The 18,141-nt window shown below is 43.7% G+C and overlaps 2 protein-coding genes across 4 annotated transcripts in view; one reads left to right on the forward strand and one right to left on the reverse strand.

Moving 5' to 3' along the window:
* Positions 1–5,951, forward strand: part of ARHGAP28 (Rho GTPase activating protein 28) — a 245,692-nt gene extending 239,741 nt beyond the window's left edge. Inside the window, exon 18 of the mRNA XM_087438882.1 lies at positions 5,668–5,951. Within this exon, the coding sequence (XP_087295008.1) occupies positions 5,668–5,686 (19 nt within the window). The 3' untranslated portion in view covers positions 5,687–5,951. The remainder of the gene's footprint in view (positions 1–5,667) is intronic.
* Positions 5,952–7,983: 2,032 nt separating this feature from the next.
* Positions 7,984–18,141, reverse strand: part of LAMA1 (laminin subunit alpha 1) — a 158,852-nt gene continuing 148,694 nt past the window's right edge. For all 3 annotated transcript variants that reach the window (XM_087438878.1, XM_087438877.1, XM_014780342.2), the window contains 6 exons: positions 14,603–14,792; positions 13,879–14,037; positions 13,219–13,372; positions 11,596–11,729; positions 9,106–9,328; positions 7,984–8,478 (listed from right to left, as the gene is read on the reverse strand). In XM_087438878.1, coding sequence (XP_087295004.1) covers positions 8,318–8,478; positions 9,106–9,328; positions 11,596–11,729; positions 13,219–13,372; positions 13,879–14,037; positions 14,603–14,792 — 1,021 coding nt within the window. In that variant the 3' untranslated portion in view covers positions 7,984–8,317. The remainder of the gene's footprint in view (positions 8,479–9,105; positions 9,329–11,595; positions 11,730–13,218; positions 13,373–13,878; positions 14,038–14,602; positions 14,793–18,141) is intronic.

Consider the following 18,141-nt stretch of genomic DNA (forward strand, 5'->3'; position numbering starts at 1 on the left):
CCACTAAGCCACGGAGCCGGCCCTACTGGTTTATTTTTTTTCAATATTTTCTCTCTCCATTTGGTAGGTTGGATAATTTTTATTGGTCTGTCTTCACGTTTACTGACTCTTTCCTTTATCATCTCCATTCTAATATTGAGTACATTCAGTGATATTTTTTTTTTTTACTTCAGATACTGTATTTTTCAGTTCAATAATTTTCAAATGGTTCTTTTTTTCTATTTTCCATTTCTCTGTTGAGAATTTGTATCATTTCATTAATATCCAATGTGTTTTCCCTGACCTTATGAAGCATAGATACAATAGCTGCTGTAAGGTCTTTTTCTGATAATTCCATCCTGAGATTGGCATTTGTTGAATGTTTTTTCCCCTTGAGAATTGGTCCTATCTTCCTGGTTGTGTGTCTGTCGAGAGATTTTGAATTGTATCCTGGACATTGTGAGTGTTAGGTACCGTAGACTCTGGGTCCTGTTGTAAGCCTCTGAAGAATTGTTTAGTTGTTTATTTTCGTAAGAAAGCAACTAGGTTATCTTCAGACAATAAGTTCTACCCCATTTTCTGTGGTTACATCAATTAAAAAGCACACACTTGCATGCTTTTCCACTGTGGGAATTGCTGTAAGAGTTAGCAATAATTCATTGATTTGCAATAGTTACTTTATCAGTTTAGGATTCCTCTCCTCCTTTTTTCCCTCTAATTTACTCAATTCCAATATAACACTTAATGAAAGGAGAAGAAAGTGTTCCCTTTGAGGTTAGCCTACTAAGAAGTGCTTTCTTCAGTTCACTTCTGATCTCACCTAGAAGATCAAAAGCTTTCCACAGAGTCTTCCAAGTTCGAACATCTTTCTCCACCCAGACTTAATAAGTTTAGCCTGCCAGATCATTTTCTACTTTTTCTTTTGTCAGTCTCACTCATATTTCTTCTTAAATTCCACGTTCAATTTAATCAAACTTCAAGGGTACAGAATTACATTTAAATCGCGCAGTGTTCATCAGACTTGCTACCTTCCTCTCCACACCTAAACCCTGCTTACCTTTCTAGTTTGGTTGCAAAGCCCCAGTTGTAACCTCTGGTGTGTCCATTCCTCACAAGCTTCTACCCGCTCCTTGACTGATGTTCTGTCCCTAATTATTCTCTTCTGACCACCTAAGAGGGACACAACTCAGCATTCTTCAATTTTCCCCAAAGCTTTTACAGTTTTTTATTCATAACAAACAATCACATTTGGATGTTGAACACATGCTAAAAATTAAATTGTTGATGAAATGCTTGATGCTTACAATGACTCTGGCTAAAACAAACTGTCATAAACTTTACTCTTTCATAGTTATGAAATTAATTACATAAACAGAGACCACAGCTCTTCAATATTCAAAGTGGAGTTTGTATTTTAATACTTTATAATTAGGTATTACACATTACATGTACTGTGAGAAGAAAATATCATTTCTAAATTGTGTTGCTCAGAGAGAAAAAATGATTTCCATTGTGTTCTCATCCAAGTCCTTGCTTTAGACAGCTGCTATGGGTCTCATTGTTAGACATTGAAAGAGTCTGAAAGCAACAAGAGCTGTCTTCGTCAACCTTTGAAAAAATCCTGATGGCTTTGACATTTCCGAATATAGTAAGCTGAAAATTTTAATACATATGAGAACCACTAAGCCTATAGAACTTCTTTTGGGACTATCTTGCAAAAGAGGTTTATTCTGCCATTTATTTTATGCTTATTAGATGGTTCAGAGGAATTACATTTGCAAAGAACTTTTGAAATTTATAGGAAGAACTACACTGCTGACGTATTTTTAGGAAAAAATAATAAACTAATATTCAATTCAACAATTGTTTACTAATAATCTCCCATAAGTCCTAATTATGTTAGCTCTAGGAGAAATGCCTAAGAAATATCCAGCACAGCACAATATAGACCTTCTAGTACCTTTAAAACAACTAGAGGATCATTGAGGAGCATATATGATCTGAGGGGAAAGCTGAGCATATCTCTGAGCCATCAAGAACAATGGCAGGTCCCCAACCAGAGCAGTCTGTGCTATACGGGTCTGTCCAGGAAGACATCAAAGACATTGGAAGATAAAAATGCAGCTGCACACAGAGAATAGGGACATGAACTACACAGACTTGAAATTTACGTGATACTGTTGGAATTTTGAAAACTATATGAAATATAATTTGATATAATATTGATAGAGAAATATCAAGGCTTCAAAATACACCTAAGAAAAAACAGTTATCACAAGATGGTAGGAGACGTGCCCATGTTCACTTTGCTTTTCAATACAGTCCAAGCTAAGAAAATGACCTGATGCTTTCTACTCAGGCTGTTGCCTTCCTTTAGACATTTGGAACTGCGCTGGAGATACTGTGCCATTATGAACAAGTGATTCTGAGGCTGATGTATAAATAACAAAGATTGTAGTTGTGAGAAGAGTCCAGCTGGGGCGGGGCGGGGGTGGAGGCAGAGCAGAATTGTCTCCAGTCGTAGTTCCAAGCAAGAGAGAAAAGCAGATGACAATGTGGGAAGAGAGTTTATCATGGCTGAGGAGGAAATGTACAGGCTATCATGAGATTTTAAAATATGTAATCAGCCATTAAAGAGTTTCTGCTACTGGTGAAGAATGGAGTGTCACCATTACCAAGTAGCACTACCATTATAAGAAATCGAGCAAGACTTCTTTATCTCTGCATTACTAATTCCTTCATTTTTAGAAAAATTATTACCTTAAGAAAATAAAACACATAGTAAGAAACCATTTTCAGAATCCAAAAGACTCTGAGACTCCATTGAGTCTGTGAACAGCTATTTTATGGAAGGAACCACATCAAAACCCAGCAGTGTTCAGAAAATGTATGCATACACTAACACCCAGTGAGAGTTTCTTAGCCCATTTACCTTCGTTGTAGTTCTAAGGCCCATCTTTTTTTTTTTTTTAGCCTTGTACCTGGCCCATGAGAAATGCTTGATACATGTTTCATTATTGTTTTTTTGTTTGTTTATTGCAGTAACATTGGTTTATAACATTGTAAAAATTTCAGGTGGACATCATTATACTTCTATTTCTGCATAGATTACATCATGTTCACCACCAAAATACTAATTACAACTATGTTTCCTCATCCAGGACTCAGTGGCGATCTTGGCACGCCTTGGAGGCAGTGGTGCCTAAGCCCTCTGCCCATTAGCCAGCTCTTTTGCTCATCTGGTCTTCATTCCTCTCCCTCCGACCAGCTAAGACATCTCCCTTCAGATGTTCTCACTATCCTTTCAAATTCAAAACTAAGCTCATAAGTTTTCTCAATTTATCTCCTGTCCATGGAACCACCCTTCTCATTGCTCCCAGCTCCCTGCTGAGCCTCATGATCTTTTACTGCCTGAAGCTAACGTGCTGCTGGAACTCGAACATTCCTATAAAATTCTCTTGTCCTTTATCGCTGCCCTGGTTATCAGCCACTACTTAATTAATCTTACTCATCTGGCTGACTCAGGGTGCACTCCAGCCAGTTTATGATTTCAAATGCACCCTTGCGTCACAACACTCCCCTGGTGGAAAACTGTGATCCTTCACAAGGCATCGTGTCCAGGCTCCTTCCTACCTGCTTGATTTCTGGGCTCTCCATGATCAGGCCCCATCCACTCTGTTCTCTCTCCACCTACCCACCCCTCCTTCCCATTACACCCAACAGTTCCCTTTCTTTAAGCTGGGCAACTTAGACCCATGTGTCATGCTCCCAAGTCCCCTTCTCCAGACCCAAACACCACCGTGCATATGAAAGCACTTTCTAAATTGGGCTGTGGCCCACAAATGCTGCTATGGTGCATTTTGCAAAGCCTAGTTATACCTATCTCTTTAAACCTTCTCAGACCTGTCTATCTCATGGTACCACCATTTAGCCCTTGATTGATAGTGTTTTAAGGTGAAAATACATATGCCTCCTGGGCCCAGCAATTCTAAAAGAGCATTTTATCTAGTTTCCTCTTAATTTCTGGTTTGGACAGTGAATTAGCACTTAATTCATAAGCCTGTGTTGATATACAGTGATTCCATATTCAGCCATGTGTGTATCATCCCTAATTCCAATGCATCATTTTAGAAATAGTTGTATAGGCAGACAATCTTAGAAAAATCAATAATGTATTATATAAATCAGGCCTTATAAAGATTATACCAGCTATGTTAAATGGGTTGCTTAGTTTTCTTTTTCTTGTTTCTGATGTTTAATAAAACTTGTGGGGCCAGCCTGGTGGCATAGCGGTTAAATTCATGGGCTCTGCTTTGGCAGCTGGGGTTTGCAGGTTCGGATCCTGGGCGTGGACCAACACACCGCTTGTCAAGCCATGCTGTGGTGGCGTTCCATATAAAGTAGAGGAAGATGTGCATGGATGTTAGCCCAGGGCCAATCTTCCTTAGCAAAAATGAGGAGGATTGGCAACGGATGTTAGCTCAGGGCTAGTCTTCGTCACACACACAAAAAAACAAAAAACTTGCCTTTAAACTAACTGGTCATTGGACTTTTCTGTGGGCAGGTGTGACTGAGGATTAAATTTCGCTAAGGTCAATGATGGCTTATTCAGGTGTTCTCTTTCTTTTTGAGTCAATTTTAATAATATTTCTTAAATATATACCTTTTTGAGATTGGTATCATAACCCCACTCTACAGATGAGAAAATCAAGGCTTAAGACAGTGCTGGATGCCATGGAAAAAGTATGGTGGTTCTTCAAAAAATTAAAAATAGATTTACTATATGATCCAGTAATTCCACTTCTGGGTATATACCTAAAAGAATTGAAAGTAGAGACTCGAACAAATATTTGTACACTCATGTTCATAGCAGCATTATTCGTAATAGCCAAAAGGTGGAAGTAACCCCAGCGCCCATTGATGGATGAATGGAGAAACAAAATGTGGTCTATAGATACAATGGGATATTATTCAGCCTTAAAAAGGAAGGAAATTCTCACATATGCCACAACATGGATGAACCTGGCGGACATTATGCTAAGTGATAAGCCAGTCGCAGAAGGACAAGTATTGAATGATCCTACCTATGTGAGGTACCTAGGGAAGTCAAATCCATGCAGACAGAAAGTAAAATGGCGGCTGCCAGAAGCTGGGGAGAGAAGGAAATGGGGGATTAGTGGTTCACGGGTACGGAGCTTATTCTGCAAGATGACACAAGTCCCGGAGCTGGATGGTGGTGGTGGTACCACAGTGTGAACGTACTTAATGCCGCAGAACTGCACACTTAAAAATGGTTAAAATGGTAAATTTTATGTTATCTATATTTTACCACAACTTAAAAAAAAGTGATGGATTAATAGGCAGACTAAGTAAATGCTTGGGCCACCAAAAATAGGTTTTGAAAAAAACCTGATATTTCAATAAAAGCATCATGGGAAAAATATGATCGTCAATGGACTTTGTTGCATGTCTTTTAAGACGTAGTTTTTAAATTTTGAACCATTTGGCAGTGAGGGAAGGGGTATTAATCTTTTTAGGCCCTTGGGGCCTGTAAAGTGAGGTTGTTAGATTTGGCAAATAAAAAATATAGGATGTCATCCAACAGTTAGGACATACTTATACTAACAATGTCTTTGTTGTTTATCTGAAATTCAAATTTAACAGAGTGACCTGTATTTTCTCTGGCAGCCTAACTCTAAAGGCCTGAATCCTGCCTTGCTGAGAGAAGTTAAGGAACCCACACAAGGCCCTGTGTGAGAGTCAGACCCGGATGCCTGAGCTGGAGCCCAGGTGCTTTACCATCATGAGTCTTCTAACCCCAGGTTGCTCTACTCCGTGCTCAGCGAGAGGCCAAAGGGGAGAGAAGTGGACTTTCCCTTGAGGGATCTTTTAAGAGAGGCCTTGTGAACAGTTATAACCACGAAAAGCCCAAACTCTGTTTCAGCTCTGTTAATAAGTGGTGAGGGTGAGTAGAGAGGAGGGAGAGAGGGGGAGGGAGGGAAGGGAGCAAAGTCCATGGCAACTCTACAAGCTGCTCTCTGTCCTGGTTAGGATCGCCTCCTCACCCAACATGGTGGACAACGTCTAGAATGTCCGAGCTGCCGTCTCCCACTGTCAATGGTTTCCATGGAAACGTGAACAGAGAGGCCACCCACGGCACAGTGAGGAGCCCCTGTGCATCTTCACTGCTGAGATGGCAAACGCCCGTTTCCCAATCCAGCTGCCCAAGTGAGCTGCCTTAAGACTGCAGTGGCCCACAGTCCTCACACTGCCAGGTGCTGCAGAGCAATTAGCACTTCCCCAGCTGGCTGCTACCGTTCTCTGCCATCCTCACGCAGATACTGAATGGGGAAGGAAATACAAATTTCAGAGGCATCAGCCAGGAGTTGCAGATTGCCACAAGGGTTCAGAAACATGAGCAAGGCACAGGAGAGGGACAGGGACGGACGAGGATGACTGCTGCCTTCCTTATCAAATTAAAATCTCTCACAGAAATAGAAATGGAATCTATCGCTTTCCATATTAGAAAAGTAGGTCATTGCGAAGAGAGGCAGAGAACTCTCTTCCAGTAAGCATTTGAAAAGTGAAATCATTTTTCTGAAGCACATGGGATAGCAGCCATTCTGATCCCAGCCAAGGCCACAGAGAACTAAAATACAGCTGGAGGGAACCAAATGAGACTTCTGAAATCTGGGTTTAAAACTGCTTAGTTCATTAAAAGAATATACATACATGGCCTTTAAATTTTCCTTCTTTTGAAATTACACACATTCTCTCAGAAAAAGTAGCTGATCAAGGAAAACTGTCTCATCCCAAGGGGAGAAAATAAAATTGACAATAAAAAAACAGCTAACTAGTTGTGATGCCATTTTTTTTTAATCCTGCAAAATGCTCTGTTAGGTCAGGTCCTGACAGAACAAGGCTACATCTGTTAACCACACCAGGTCCGTTTTTGCCCACCGCCCAGAAAGCCAATCACCAAGATGGCAAGATTGCAGAGAGAGAGGGTTTAATCACAAGGCAGCCAAGTGAGGAAAACGGGAGAACAAGTCTCAAATCCGCCTCCCTGAAAATAGAGACTCAGGGGTATTTATGGGGAAGGGGGAAAGGTGGTCTGAAATGATTGGAGGTGAGGGGAGATGAGGTAATTGATGATCTGCGCAAGCGTGGTCAGCCTTCATGTCTCTTCGTAGGACACATGTTCACAGAATGGCGGCATTACCATGCCCTGAGGGTGGGTTCCAACCTCTTGCCATCAAAAGGGCCCAGTTGATGGGTTGGTGGTCTCAATCCGGCCTGAAGTGTACAAGGGGTTCAGTTCCTGAAAAAAATAGCTCAAACACCCATTACCATGGTAACCCAGGTTCCAGCAAGACGTCATCTATAGGAACCTAGTGGGAGTCAGACAGCATATTGCCCAAACAGCACAGTTAACAATGAGTAAGTTTATCATGCAGATTTAAGTCCTCGCCTTCCATCGCCTTCCATTTTGATAAGTTTCTAGGTAAGGCCATCCCTACCTTCTTCCTGGTACAGGGAAGAAGATACCTTTACAAATGGAGATTTTCTTTACAAGTGTAAATGTATCCTCTAAAGGGTAACCAGAACTAAGAATGGGCTTAGCACGACCCACCCAGGTACCCGGAGATGTCTATAGTAATAGCCTTTTCTAGGAGCAGGCCTCCCATCCCAAACTTCTTTGGTCAGTTAGTGGAGGTGGGGGTCAAAATGTTATTCAGGCAGAGACATATTTTGAGTTGGCAAATTCCAGTCCCCCATAGTTACTAGCTGCTTAATCATCAATGGCCGGTTTCACATCTGAAGGAGGGTCTGTCTCCTTCCTGTTCCCTTTGCCCCTGTGACTCGCCGGAGCCTGTGTACAGGCTTATGTGGCAAACAGCTGGTGCCCTCTGCTGAAACGAAACCAACAGCACCGCTTGTCTGTTGTAGAAATGGAAGCTTAAAATTTTGGTAAAGAAATTAAGTATTCATACTCTGCTCTAATCTGTTATAGTCTGTAGTGATATTTTATTTTCTAAAAGGTCAAAATGCAAAACATGAAATATCATGCAGTAATCAACAGAATATTCGATGTTGACAAAGACTCATTAAAAAAAATCTTTAAAAAAGAGAGCCAATGAATTCAATTTACATTTTAAACTATTTAATAGAGGTATTTGCCGTACATGTGGTTTTAGTTTAACATAAACATAAGATTTCTCTCTGGAAACACTTAACCTGACTTGGAAATGAAATCTGAACTGAAGAAATTTTAATCACAAAAATAATTCTCTTCAAAATATAAGCAGTGGTTGCCAGTTGAGGAGCTTCCCTGAGTTCAGGGCTCAGTCCCAGGACAGGAATGAGGGAAAACTCCTTGAAGGTCAAAAGCTCTGCTGAAGTCACAGGACTGCACTAGCGGGCCCTTAGTCAGAGTGAGCTTTCTCAAACAGCCCCGGAAGGAGGCCCGGCTGCTCAGGCAGTTTTGCTTTACATCAGCTGTTTAGGAGAGAAGAAAAGGTAAGTGTTGCTTAATTTTGTTAAATGACATGGATAGCACAATAAGAACAAAAATAATCTCAAGTGGTTTCTATATCAAAATTAGAATAATATTCTTCCACATATGTGGCTTCAGTGATAGGATGAGTCAATGAAAACTTCTCATATATAATATTTTTAAGGCATAGCTGTGACTTAAAAAGTCATAAAAGAGACATATTATCATTTGTAACAATTACTTGGAACACCTGAAATGCATAATTTAATTCAAAATCGATGTGACAGGATAAGACAATGTTTGTCCTCTAAAATGATTACCCACCCAAAAATGATTCCTTACTCTGGGAGTCATCTAAGATGATTTGCTTCAGAAGAGTCATCCAGCTCACTCTACATCACATCCGATGTTCTCAGAGTCTTACCTCATGATCAAGTTATGTGTGTAGGTTATTTTAATTTTTCCAAGAATTCCTAGGTATTTGGAATAGCCTTTCTAAAATGGTAAAGGATTTGACACCCAAACCATGTATTTTTCTTAATCTCTATTCTATATCAACCTGAACTAAGACTTCCCCCAGTGACAATGTCCTTTACAAGTGAATGAGCAGATCAGACATCCACACGTACCAGGATAGCCACCGACATAAATGGGATTGTTGGTGTCTGCCGAGGTGGACTGGGTGTGTGGACTTTCAGCACGAATTGCGTTCCCATCAACGATCAGAACCACACGGTGTTTGCTTTTGTTAGCTTGAAGTGTGTGCCATTTTCCATCGCAGAGAGTATTGGTAGCTTTGGGCTCATATGTGGCTGTTATCCTTCCAGCACCATTGTTAACATGAAATAAGACCTAAACAAACAACAGACACAAGCAAATACCTTTGGGAATTTTCCCATATTTAAGGAACACAGTCCATTTATATAATGCTCTTGGAGTGGATAAAATCCTAACATTCTGCTAAAAAGGAGGGCTCACTATGAAAAACAAACAATAGTTTTGAAAAATAACCTCTTAAAGGATTCAGATGCTATCTTATTCCTAAAATTTCAGAAAGAGCAGATGACCACATCCATGGGAACAAGGCTGATCCACTATTTTAGCATTCATCCTCAAATCAGTGCCTCATTTTCAGGACGACAGCAGCTGATGAGTTTGCTGAGGGTGTCGGTTCATAGCAGTTGCTGGCACCCATGAAGGAACATTTACTAACTCCTTTCTGACAAACTATAGATGCCCTACCACAGCGAGTGGTAACACAAAAAAACCTAAGACTTGCAAAAGACAGGAGGTAAGAATTCTAAGTATACTATTGTAAGGTTCTTATGCTATATGTGAAGCTACACAGTATTAAGATAGACTGTGACAAACTAAAGTTGTATATTATGAACCCTGGGTAACCACTAAATATGTTTTAAAAGAACAATAAATAATAAGCCAATAATAGAGGTAAAATATACAATACATCAGAAATTACATTTTTAGCAACTATTATACTTCTGGTAACATTTTTCCAGATGTCACATAAAAACGTGCAAAAGTTTTCAAAATTCTTTTAACGTACAGATGAGGAAAAAGTTGGGTCTAAGCCACAGTGTAAAGAGGCATCAATACGATGTAGAGGCAGTTTTATTTTGACATGAAGATGAAGTGAGAGGGGGAGAAGAGGTGAAGGGCAAGAGGTCAGATAGGACTTCCTTATATCCGCCCCACCCCCATCCTAGGATATCCTAGGAGCTAAAAACCCAGTGGGGAGTAAGTAGAAAAATACTAGAAACAAGCAAATAAGCTCAGGGAATCTACAGCAGAGAGACTTGTTCCTTGCCTTCTGGGAGGCAATAGCCCTCAGAAAGATTCAAGCATCTTAGTCCCACAACAACAGGAGTTGACCACAGTGCAGTAGAAATGGTGGCACTGTGCAATTAGGTAGACAGAGGACCAGGAGGACCGACTCCCCGCTTCCCCAGGGCCTGAGTGGTGTAGTAGACACTCCCACGCTCTCACAGCACCCTCTGTGGGGTATGCAAGGTGGCTGAAGACAAAGCGGTAGCAGCGTCCGTGACAGCTGCGATGGGAAGCCTGATCTGCACGGGATGTTGGGCCAGTGTCCAGGAGCAGTCCCCACGCACCGGCCATGCTGAGACCTCAGACTGCTCCTTACAACTGGCCAGGACCACTGGCCTAGTGCACAAAAGACAGAGGCTGTGCCTGAAGACCAGGAGAGTTGGGCTATACCTCAACTGCTGTCAGGAGAGAGCCTGCAGAAAAGAAAAAGAGCAATGAAGACTCCCTTCCCTCACATCTTGCCTGCAGCCAGATGGCCCCAAAGGGGAGAAGGAGGAGAGGGAGAATCCGCGAAACTCAGGAGGCAATTTGGAAGCAGTTTGATACACGCAACAAACCTGGATGAACCACCAGGAAATGAAGCTGAGTGTAAAAAGCCAGTCTCAAGAGGATACATACTGCATGATTTCACTTCTGTAACACCGTGAAATAACAATCAGAGAGATGGAGAATAGATCAGTGGCGGCAGTCCCTGTGGATATGAAGGGGTAGCTCGAGGGAGCCTTGCGTAATGGCATCATTACGTATCTTGATTGTGGTGGTGGATACACAAAGCTACACATGTGATAAAATTGTGTAGCGCCACACCTACAAATACAGGTATAACTAGTGCAACTATAAAAACTGTGGATTTTGCTAACGTCACTTCCACAGATTTGATATTGTCCTAGAGTTATGCAAGATGCGAACACTGGGGGAGCCTGGGTGAGGGGCGCATGCGGACCTCCCTGGACATTTCATTGCAACTTCCTCCGAATCTACAATTACTTCCAAGTTAAAAGTTAACAAATGTTAGGGAAGATGACAACTTACTTTCAGATGGTTCAGGAAAAAAAGTTCTTTGATGTAGTTGCAATTTTGCTTTAAATTTAATTACAAAATTATAAAAGAAGTTATTTTTTAAAGTCTTCTTAGGATTGTCTATTTTTAAATTTTAACTGAACCTTTTCTCCATTCCATTGAAGTGGATAACCAGAAATTGGTTCTGGGTATTTCTACTGCTCTGTTTCTGACACCGGGGTGAGGGGGGAACCCCATCAAGAGGAAGCACCTACCTTGCCATTTACAATCTCTAATCCAATGGCATCCACTTTGGCGCTGCTGATCCCCAGGAGGACGCCGTTCTCGGAGGAAGTACGGAACTCCAGGGTGATGTTGACATCTGACCGGACTTTGTAGCCCTCTTTGACTGAAAACACAGAGAGCCCAGAGTGAGCGCAGAGTAAGGCGGGAGCCCTGCTGGCCCAGGAAGGCTCAGGCCCAGAAAGGCCATGGGCTGGGCTGGCTCGCTGCATTTTGGCTCCTGACTGAGGTTCAGGAGACCTGGCTCTAGCTCTTTCTCTGCATCCAGCTCCACCCTCACCAGCAAGTCACCTCTCCCCTCTGAGCCTCAGCTTGCACGTCTGTAAGATGACACATCACTTCCATCTAGAGCCAGGCAGAGAAAAATCAAAAGGGATTTGATCCACATAATCCATTCATCATCTATCCAGGAATAGTCCACTTTATTTTCCCAATATCTATGTACTGGTATCTCATCATTTACTGAGCGTATTAGTCAGAGTCCACACTAGGTTTTTTTAAAAGTGGGGATTTAATTGAATGAATTTTTTATTCAGGTGACAAAAAAGTAGAGAAGCCAAATTGGGCACATTAGCGATAGCAGGCAGTGGTTACCATGCCCAGGGCTGGAGGAAAGATGGGAAAGGTGGTGACCGGAGTGAAGGAGAGGCGTGTGCTCACTGTTCCCCTCCTCCCGCCCGCCCTCCATCTTCCACCAGAGCCGTCCTGGGAGCCCGAGCGCAAAGGCGCCAGAGAAAGGTAGTTCCCTGTGGCGGAAAGCACAACACGGACCATGGTTCTGAGGGCAAACAGGAAGTTAACCGGCAGATCAAGTGTCTACAATGGGGAGAGAAGGAACGTCAGATCCATTACAAGGGCTAGTTCTAAGCCTCGAGGAATTGACATTCTAAGGCAATTTAGAGATTTAAATTCCTCTACTTCTAATTGATTAATATTTTCAACATCTAAATGGAGTTCATTTCTTCACCAAATCTGACTTGCGTTTGGCTGGCTGGTCTAGATATTTTATGCTGCTGATTTTTAATTCAAAGGCCTTTTTTAACTTGAACAGTGACAGCATGCCTTACACAAATTTGGGGAAACTGCAGATGAAGCCAGCACCCCGGGTTACCCCATGTCAGGAGCTGCACCGCTCCTGGGGGAGGAAGCCTTCCCCAGGCCGTCGGGATAGCACAAGAGGTGAGAAGGCTTTTACATCAGAAGGAGAGAAATCAGAATAAACTGGAACATTGAAGCAAATGTGGTCGTGCTGTGGCCTTGTCCAGTGGGTCCTGTCCGATCATAGAATTCTCCGACCTGTATCATCCTAGAGTGCAGGTGAATCCCACAGATTTCTTTCTTTTTTTTTTCCCTCATTTTATAAGTTTGTTTTTTTATTTTTTTAATTTTTTGTTTATTGCAGTAACATTGGTTTATAACATTGTCTAAATTTCAGGTGTACATCATTATACTTCTATTTCTGCATAGACTACATCATGTTCTCATGTTCACCACCCAAATACTAATTACAACCCATCACCACACACATGTGCCTAAGTATCCCTTTTGCCCCCCGCCCCCAAAAGATTTCTTTCAAGATTGTTGATAATACATACCAAGGGCTGCATATCCACTTCCTTCAAAGAAAGTTCCTTCCTGGGCCGCCACGTAGCACCTGGTTACTGCAAATGTAGACACTGGGCTGTCCTCATCCAGCTGTTTGCCGTTCACTGTCACCTCCCCAATGCAAGCGGGGATGCTATGGGTGATCTAAACCAAATGATGTAAGAGTGGATGGTGGTGGGTTCATGGAGGAAGGCAAGGGCAGATTTTGCCTATACTTCAACAAAAATTCAAATATGATTTTTTGGTTTTTAAAATCTAATTGCCACAATACTTCACATGAATGCCTGATGTAAAGCTACTATTTGAGTATCTTTGCTAATAATGCAGTAAAAGTGTTTTCTATTATTTTGATTAGATATTGTGGAAATCGAGAACGCGGAGTTTTCTAATCTGCAAATACAAATTCGCTGGACTTTCCTGAGGCTAGGTGGCTATGGAAAGGGAAATATTCATTAACTAACAGGCAGGAAAGGCTAGTTGGGCCTTAAGGGAAAGCCCCATACAGCATCTAGGCACGTGGTTTGAAAGGTTTGCATCTGGCAGCCAAGCCCCAGATTCAAACAAGATAATTTAAACATAAACATGTTCCTCCAAAATGAACACAACCACAATAAAGGTAAAACGGGCCCCACAGAGAAAATACTGCTTACATTTCCAATGTTCCTGGCCCTGTAATCAGAGGGGAGGCCTCCTAGGTACAACTTCCCTTCCACGTCCAGCGTGGTACCGTCTCCCACTGTGGTCACCATCAGGGATTCCTGGCCGTCAACTGTCAGGAAGCCCTTTCTTTTAAAATACTCTGTCTTAACCTGGAGCAAAATGAAAACATGTGTAAATTTAAAGGAATCTGAGAAAACTTTAACAGATGTTTGTTTGCAAGGCCTGTTCCCTGTAGCTGTAATGACCTGAATGAAAGCCTGAAGCACGGCTCAGATTGTTATGCAGTTGGTGTTCAGAAGAGGCTGAGCCTGGCAGAAGATGGGCAGCAGGCATAGGCGAAGTGCACTTTAGCCCAGAGCGCTCCCCAGTCCTACTTACAAGAAGGCAAACGCCATGATCTCAGGTTTGGCCCATTCGTGCCACAGTTGGGCTTGATTTACTTCTCGTCAAGTCGAGAACATTTCTGGTACCTTTCATTTGTTCCACCAAGGTGTGCTGAGTGCCCACTAGGTGTCAGGCACTGAGCTAGGCCCAGGGGATATTTCAGGAAGCAGAAAAAGTCCCTGCCTGCAGGAGCTTACATTCTATAGGGGCGATACCAGACACAAAGCTAGAACGCAAGGGGCGTGATCTCACCACAGTAAAATGGAGTGGACGCAGAGAACAGGTGGAATAAAACTTGGGCAAGTGATCACAAGCTCCCTGAGAGCGTACCGTGTGCCACTTGCCGTCACTGAGCAGCGCAGGGTGGGAGACCTTTGTTCTGCCTTTCCCAAGGTCAAACACGAAGTGGAGGTGGCCCCCGCATAGCTGGAGCGTGGCATAATCAACCTGGTTCTGATGGGCCATGTAGTAAATCAGACCACTGGAGGCAAACGTTCGGAGACTGAGCTGAACTGAGAGCCTGGAGGAACACAAGAGCCAAGCCCTCCGATAGGAATAAGTTTTCACCTTTACTCTCTAAAATAACCTCAAAGAGGGAACTCAATAATTATTTCAACATTTATATTTAACATCTCAGGTGAGAGAGTCATTCATTCCTTCATTCATTTATCCATCCATCCATTCAACTAATGGTTACAGTACCTGTATCTGCCAGGAACTGTTCTAGGAGCCAAGGCTAAGGCAGTGAACAGAAGAAGGTCCCTTCTCTCATGACAGTAACACCAGAAATATATCAGAGAGTGAAAATTGGGTCATGTAGAGGCCAAGGGTGGCTACACTAAGTAGACAGGGCAGGCCACTCTGAAGGATGCTATTTCAGACTAGGTCTGAATGACAGAGGGAGCAGGAAGGGCCTGCAGTCTGTCTTCGGACAGCGCAGAGTACGTTACAACAACAAACTGATTATGATGGAGAGCCAGAATCCTCAACTGTGAGTGGCCCTGTGGGAGATGGAAACACACAGGGTGGAGGGAAGGTTGCATCTGGGTGTCCTCCCACAGAGGGAAGTGCAACATCACTAAGACACAGGGGGACAGGGAAAGGATAGCGTGGCTCCATTCTCTGGGAGGGGCTCTGAGAAATCACAGGAGGGTTTTAAGAAGGGGAGTGGGCATGACTTGATTTACATCTTGAAAGGAACTTGTGATGTGAAGAACAAGTCAGATGGCTGAGGGTGACAGCAGGTGTCAGCAGGCACTGTTACAACAGTCTACAGAGGCCAGGGGTGGCTCAGACCAGGTGAAGGTGGGGGAGGCCGAGGAGGTGAATAATTCATAAAACGTTCTGGAGGAAGAAGCAACAGGATTTGCTGATGGACTGAATTTGGAGAGTGAGGGAAAGGAAATAACCACCACTAAGTTTGGGCCTGGGCACCAGGTGAATGGTGATGATGTCTACAGAAATGGCAAAGACCAGGAGAGCAGGTCTGGGGGAAGACTGTGAATGCTCTTGTGGCGTGTTGAGGTTGAGGAGCCTGTCTACTCCACTTGGAGATGTCGAGTAGCCCTCTGGGTCTACGACTCCAGAGTTCTAAGCGGAGGTCAGGGCTAGAGATGTGGGTGTTGGTGCAAATAGATGGTATTTTAAAGCCACTGGAATACAGAAGGCCACCTTGGGAGAAAATGTGGAAGAGGCCCTGAGCCTTCTCTGACGGAAGAGGAGCCAGCAAAGGAAACTGAGAAGGGCCAGGCAGGGAGAGAGCAGGAAGGCGGGGGAGCCTGGGGCTACGACAGCTGAGGAAGCTGAGTGGCCAAGCGTGGCCAGCAGAGAAGGCACCCCGGGGCGTGGCCACAGGAGGTCTCGGATAACTCTGGCAAGAGTGAGGCGGCGGTGGCCTGGGTGGGTAGGGGAAGGAATGGGAGGTGAGGAAAGGCAGACTGCCATGTAAGGCAGCTCTTTCAGGACATCTAACTGTGACATGGAGCCAGGACATTGTGTATGTGTTGGGGGTGTATGAAGTCTTCCGGAGAGTTTCTGTTTTCAAAGTTAGAAACTACTAGAGAGGGAGTGGTTACAAGCACAGACTCGGGAGCCACAGTGCCTGGGTTTGAATCTTAGCTCTGCTGTGTGACTCTGAGCAGATGACTTAACTTCCCCATGCCTCCATTTCCTTGTCTATAAAATTACGATAATAATACCTTCCTCACGGGATAATTAGGAGGACTAGGTTAGGGTGTATGTGTAAAATACCGAGACTGTCTCTGGCACAAGTGTTTGCTTCTCTTACGGTTACTGAAGATGATAGGAGTGACGATTCTGTGTGCTGACGGGAATCGTGTATGAAAGAGGGAGAAATGGAGGCTGCCGACGTCCTCAAGAGGAGGTGACGGGCCCTGGAGGGCAAGCGAGGGAACAAGACCTTTCCTGCGTGGTGGCAGGGGAAGAGGTGGAGGGTGGGACATAGGCATTTCTCTTTTTGGTGTGGCCAGATGCAGGAGTCCAATCTCTCTTCTCAGTGAGGCAAGTCATCAGCTGGGGTGTGAAGGGAAGCTGTGGGGATGTATAGCATTTTGAGATAAGAGGAGAAGCTATGAAAAATTAAAACTGTGGACATAGAGAAATGTATTGGCTCCCCACGGAGTCTGCAGGTTCCATCTGAGATTTGTAGCCACGGCTATAAAGTCAAACCAGGTAGGAAAGAGAGATGCATTTCTGCAGCCTTGACCACCAGCCTGGGTTCTGGCATGGATCAGGCTGAATGTGGGTTTTACCTGGGGTCACAGTGAAAGAGACAAAAGTTTGCAAGGGAACACTTGTAATAGAGGCATATGGAACCTGTCTGGGTAGGGGGTAAATTGTGCGGTGGGGGCTAGAGAAGGGGGTGATGATTATGAGAAAGCAGGAGGGCTACAGGCCTTGATGCAGCTGAGGAACTGCTGGAGTGGGAAGTAACAGAGTATAGATGCGGAGGAAGGAGTTGGTTAACAGGAGGCATAAAGCAGAGATTTTGGAGGTGGGATAGATATTCAGGAAGCAGTCAAGGGTATGACCATGGGGAGAGAGTGGCTGAGGAGGAAGGAGGAAAAGACCTCTGACAGATGGGAGCCAGAGGACCGGAAAGGTCAGGTGTTGGGTGGCTGTAGACTTCATGGAGAACCGTGGCAGGAGTGGTAGAGAAAAGACACAGAGCCAAGGTCTGAGGATGGTGTAATGGGGCAGTGATCACAGATGAAGGCAACAAGAAGAGGTGCAGAACATAGCAGAATCTGAAGGCATGGACTTCCGATGAGCTGGAGATTCAAAGGAGGAGAGAGGAGAAATGTGGAATCCAGACAAACTTCGGCCAGTCCCAGGCCTCGAGATCTGTGGGATGTGAGCTGGCTTCACTGAAGAAGGGTCTTTGGGGACAGGCAGGTGTGAGGGCCAGAGGGAACATGCAGACTGGCGTGGGTGTGGCACCAAGTTTTAGGGGTCACAGTGAAAGAGTTTGGGTAGAAAACTTCATCAGATTAGTAAATGCTTACAGTAGAATGGGGCTGAAAGTCCAGATGATGATAGATGCAGAGGCCTTGGGATTGTGGAATGAAGAGCGAGTTCCATGGATACTTAGGAGCTTTCCTACACACACAGAGAGGCAGCAACCAGCCACCATCAAGAAGGGGTAAAGACCAATCACAGGAACCCTGCTTCAGCATGTTTTAAGCATCTGATTTGCCCAAAGCCTGCACTGCTATCTCTTTGCCTTCTCACTGCTGCCAGTTGGTTGTCAATCAAGCACTCCAAAATAAAATACAAGAAGCTTCTTCTGGAAAAGAGCCATTGCCTCCACGATTCATCTAGCAATGAGAGGCCTCACGAGTACTTTAGAA

The sequence above is a fragment of the Ceratotherium simum genome, chromosome 14, assembly GCF_057802395.1.
Source record: "Ceratotherium simum simum isolate JZ-2026a chromosome 14, ASM5780239v1, whole genome shotgun sequence".
Classification (NCBI taxonomy): Eukaryota; Metazoa; Chordata; class Mammalia; order Perissodactyla; family Rhinocerotidae; genus Ceratotherium; species Ceratotherium simum.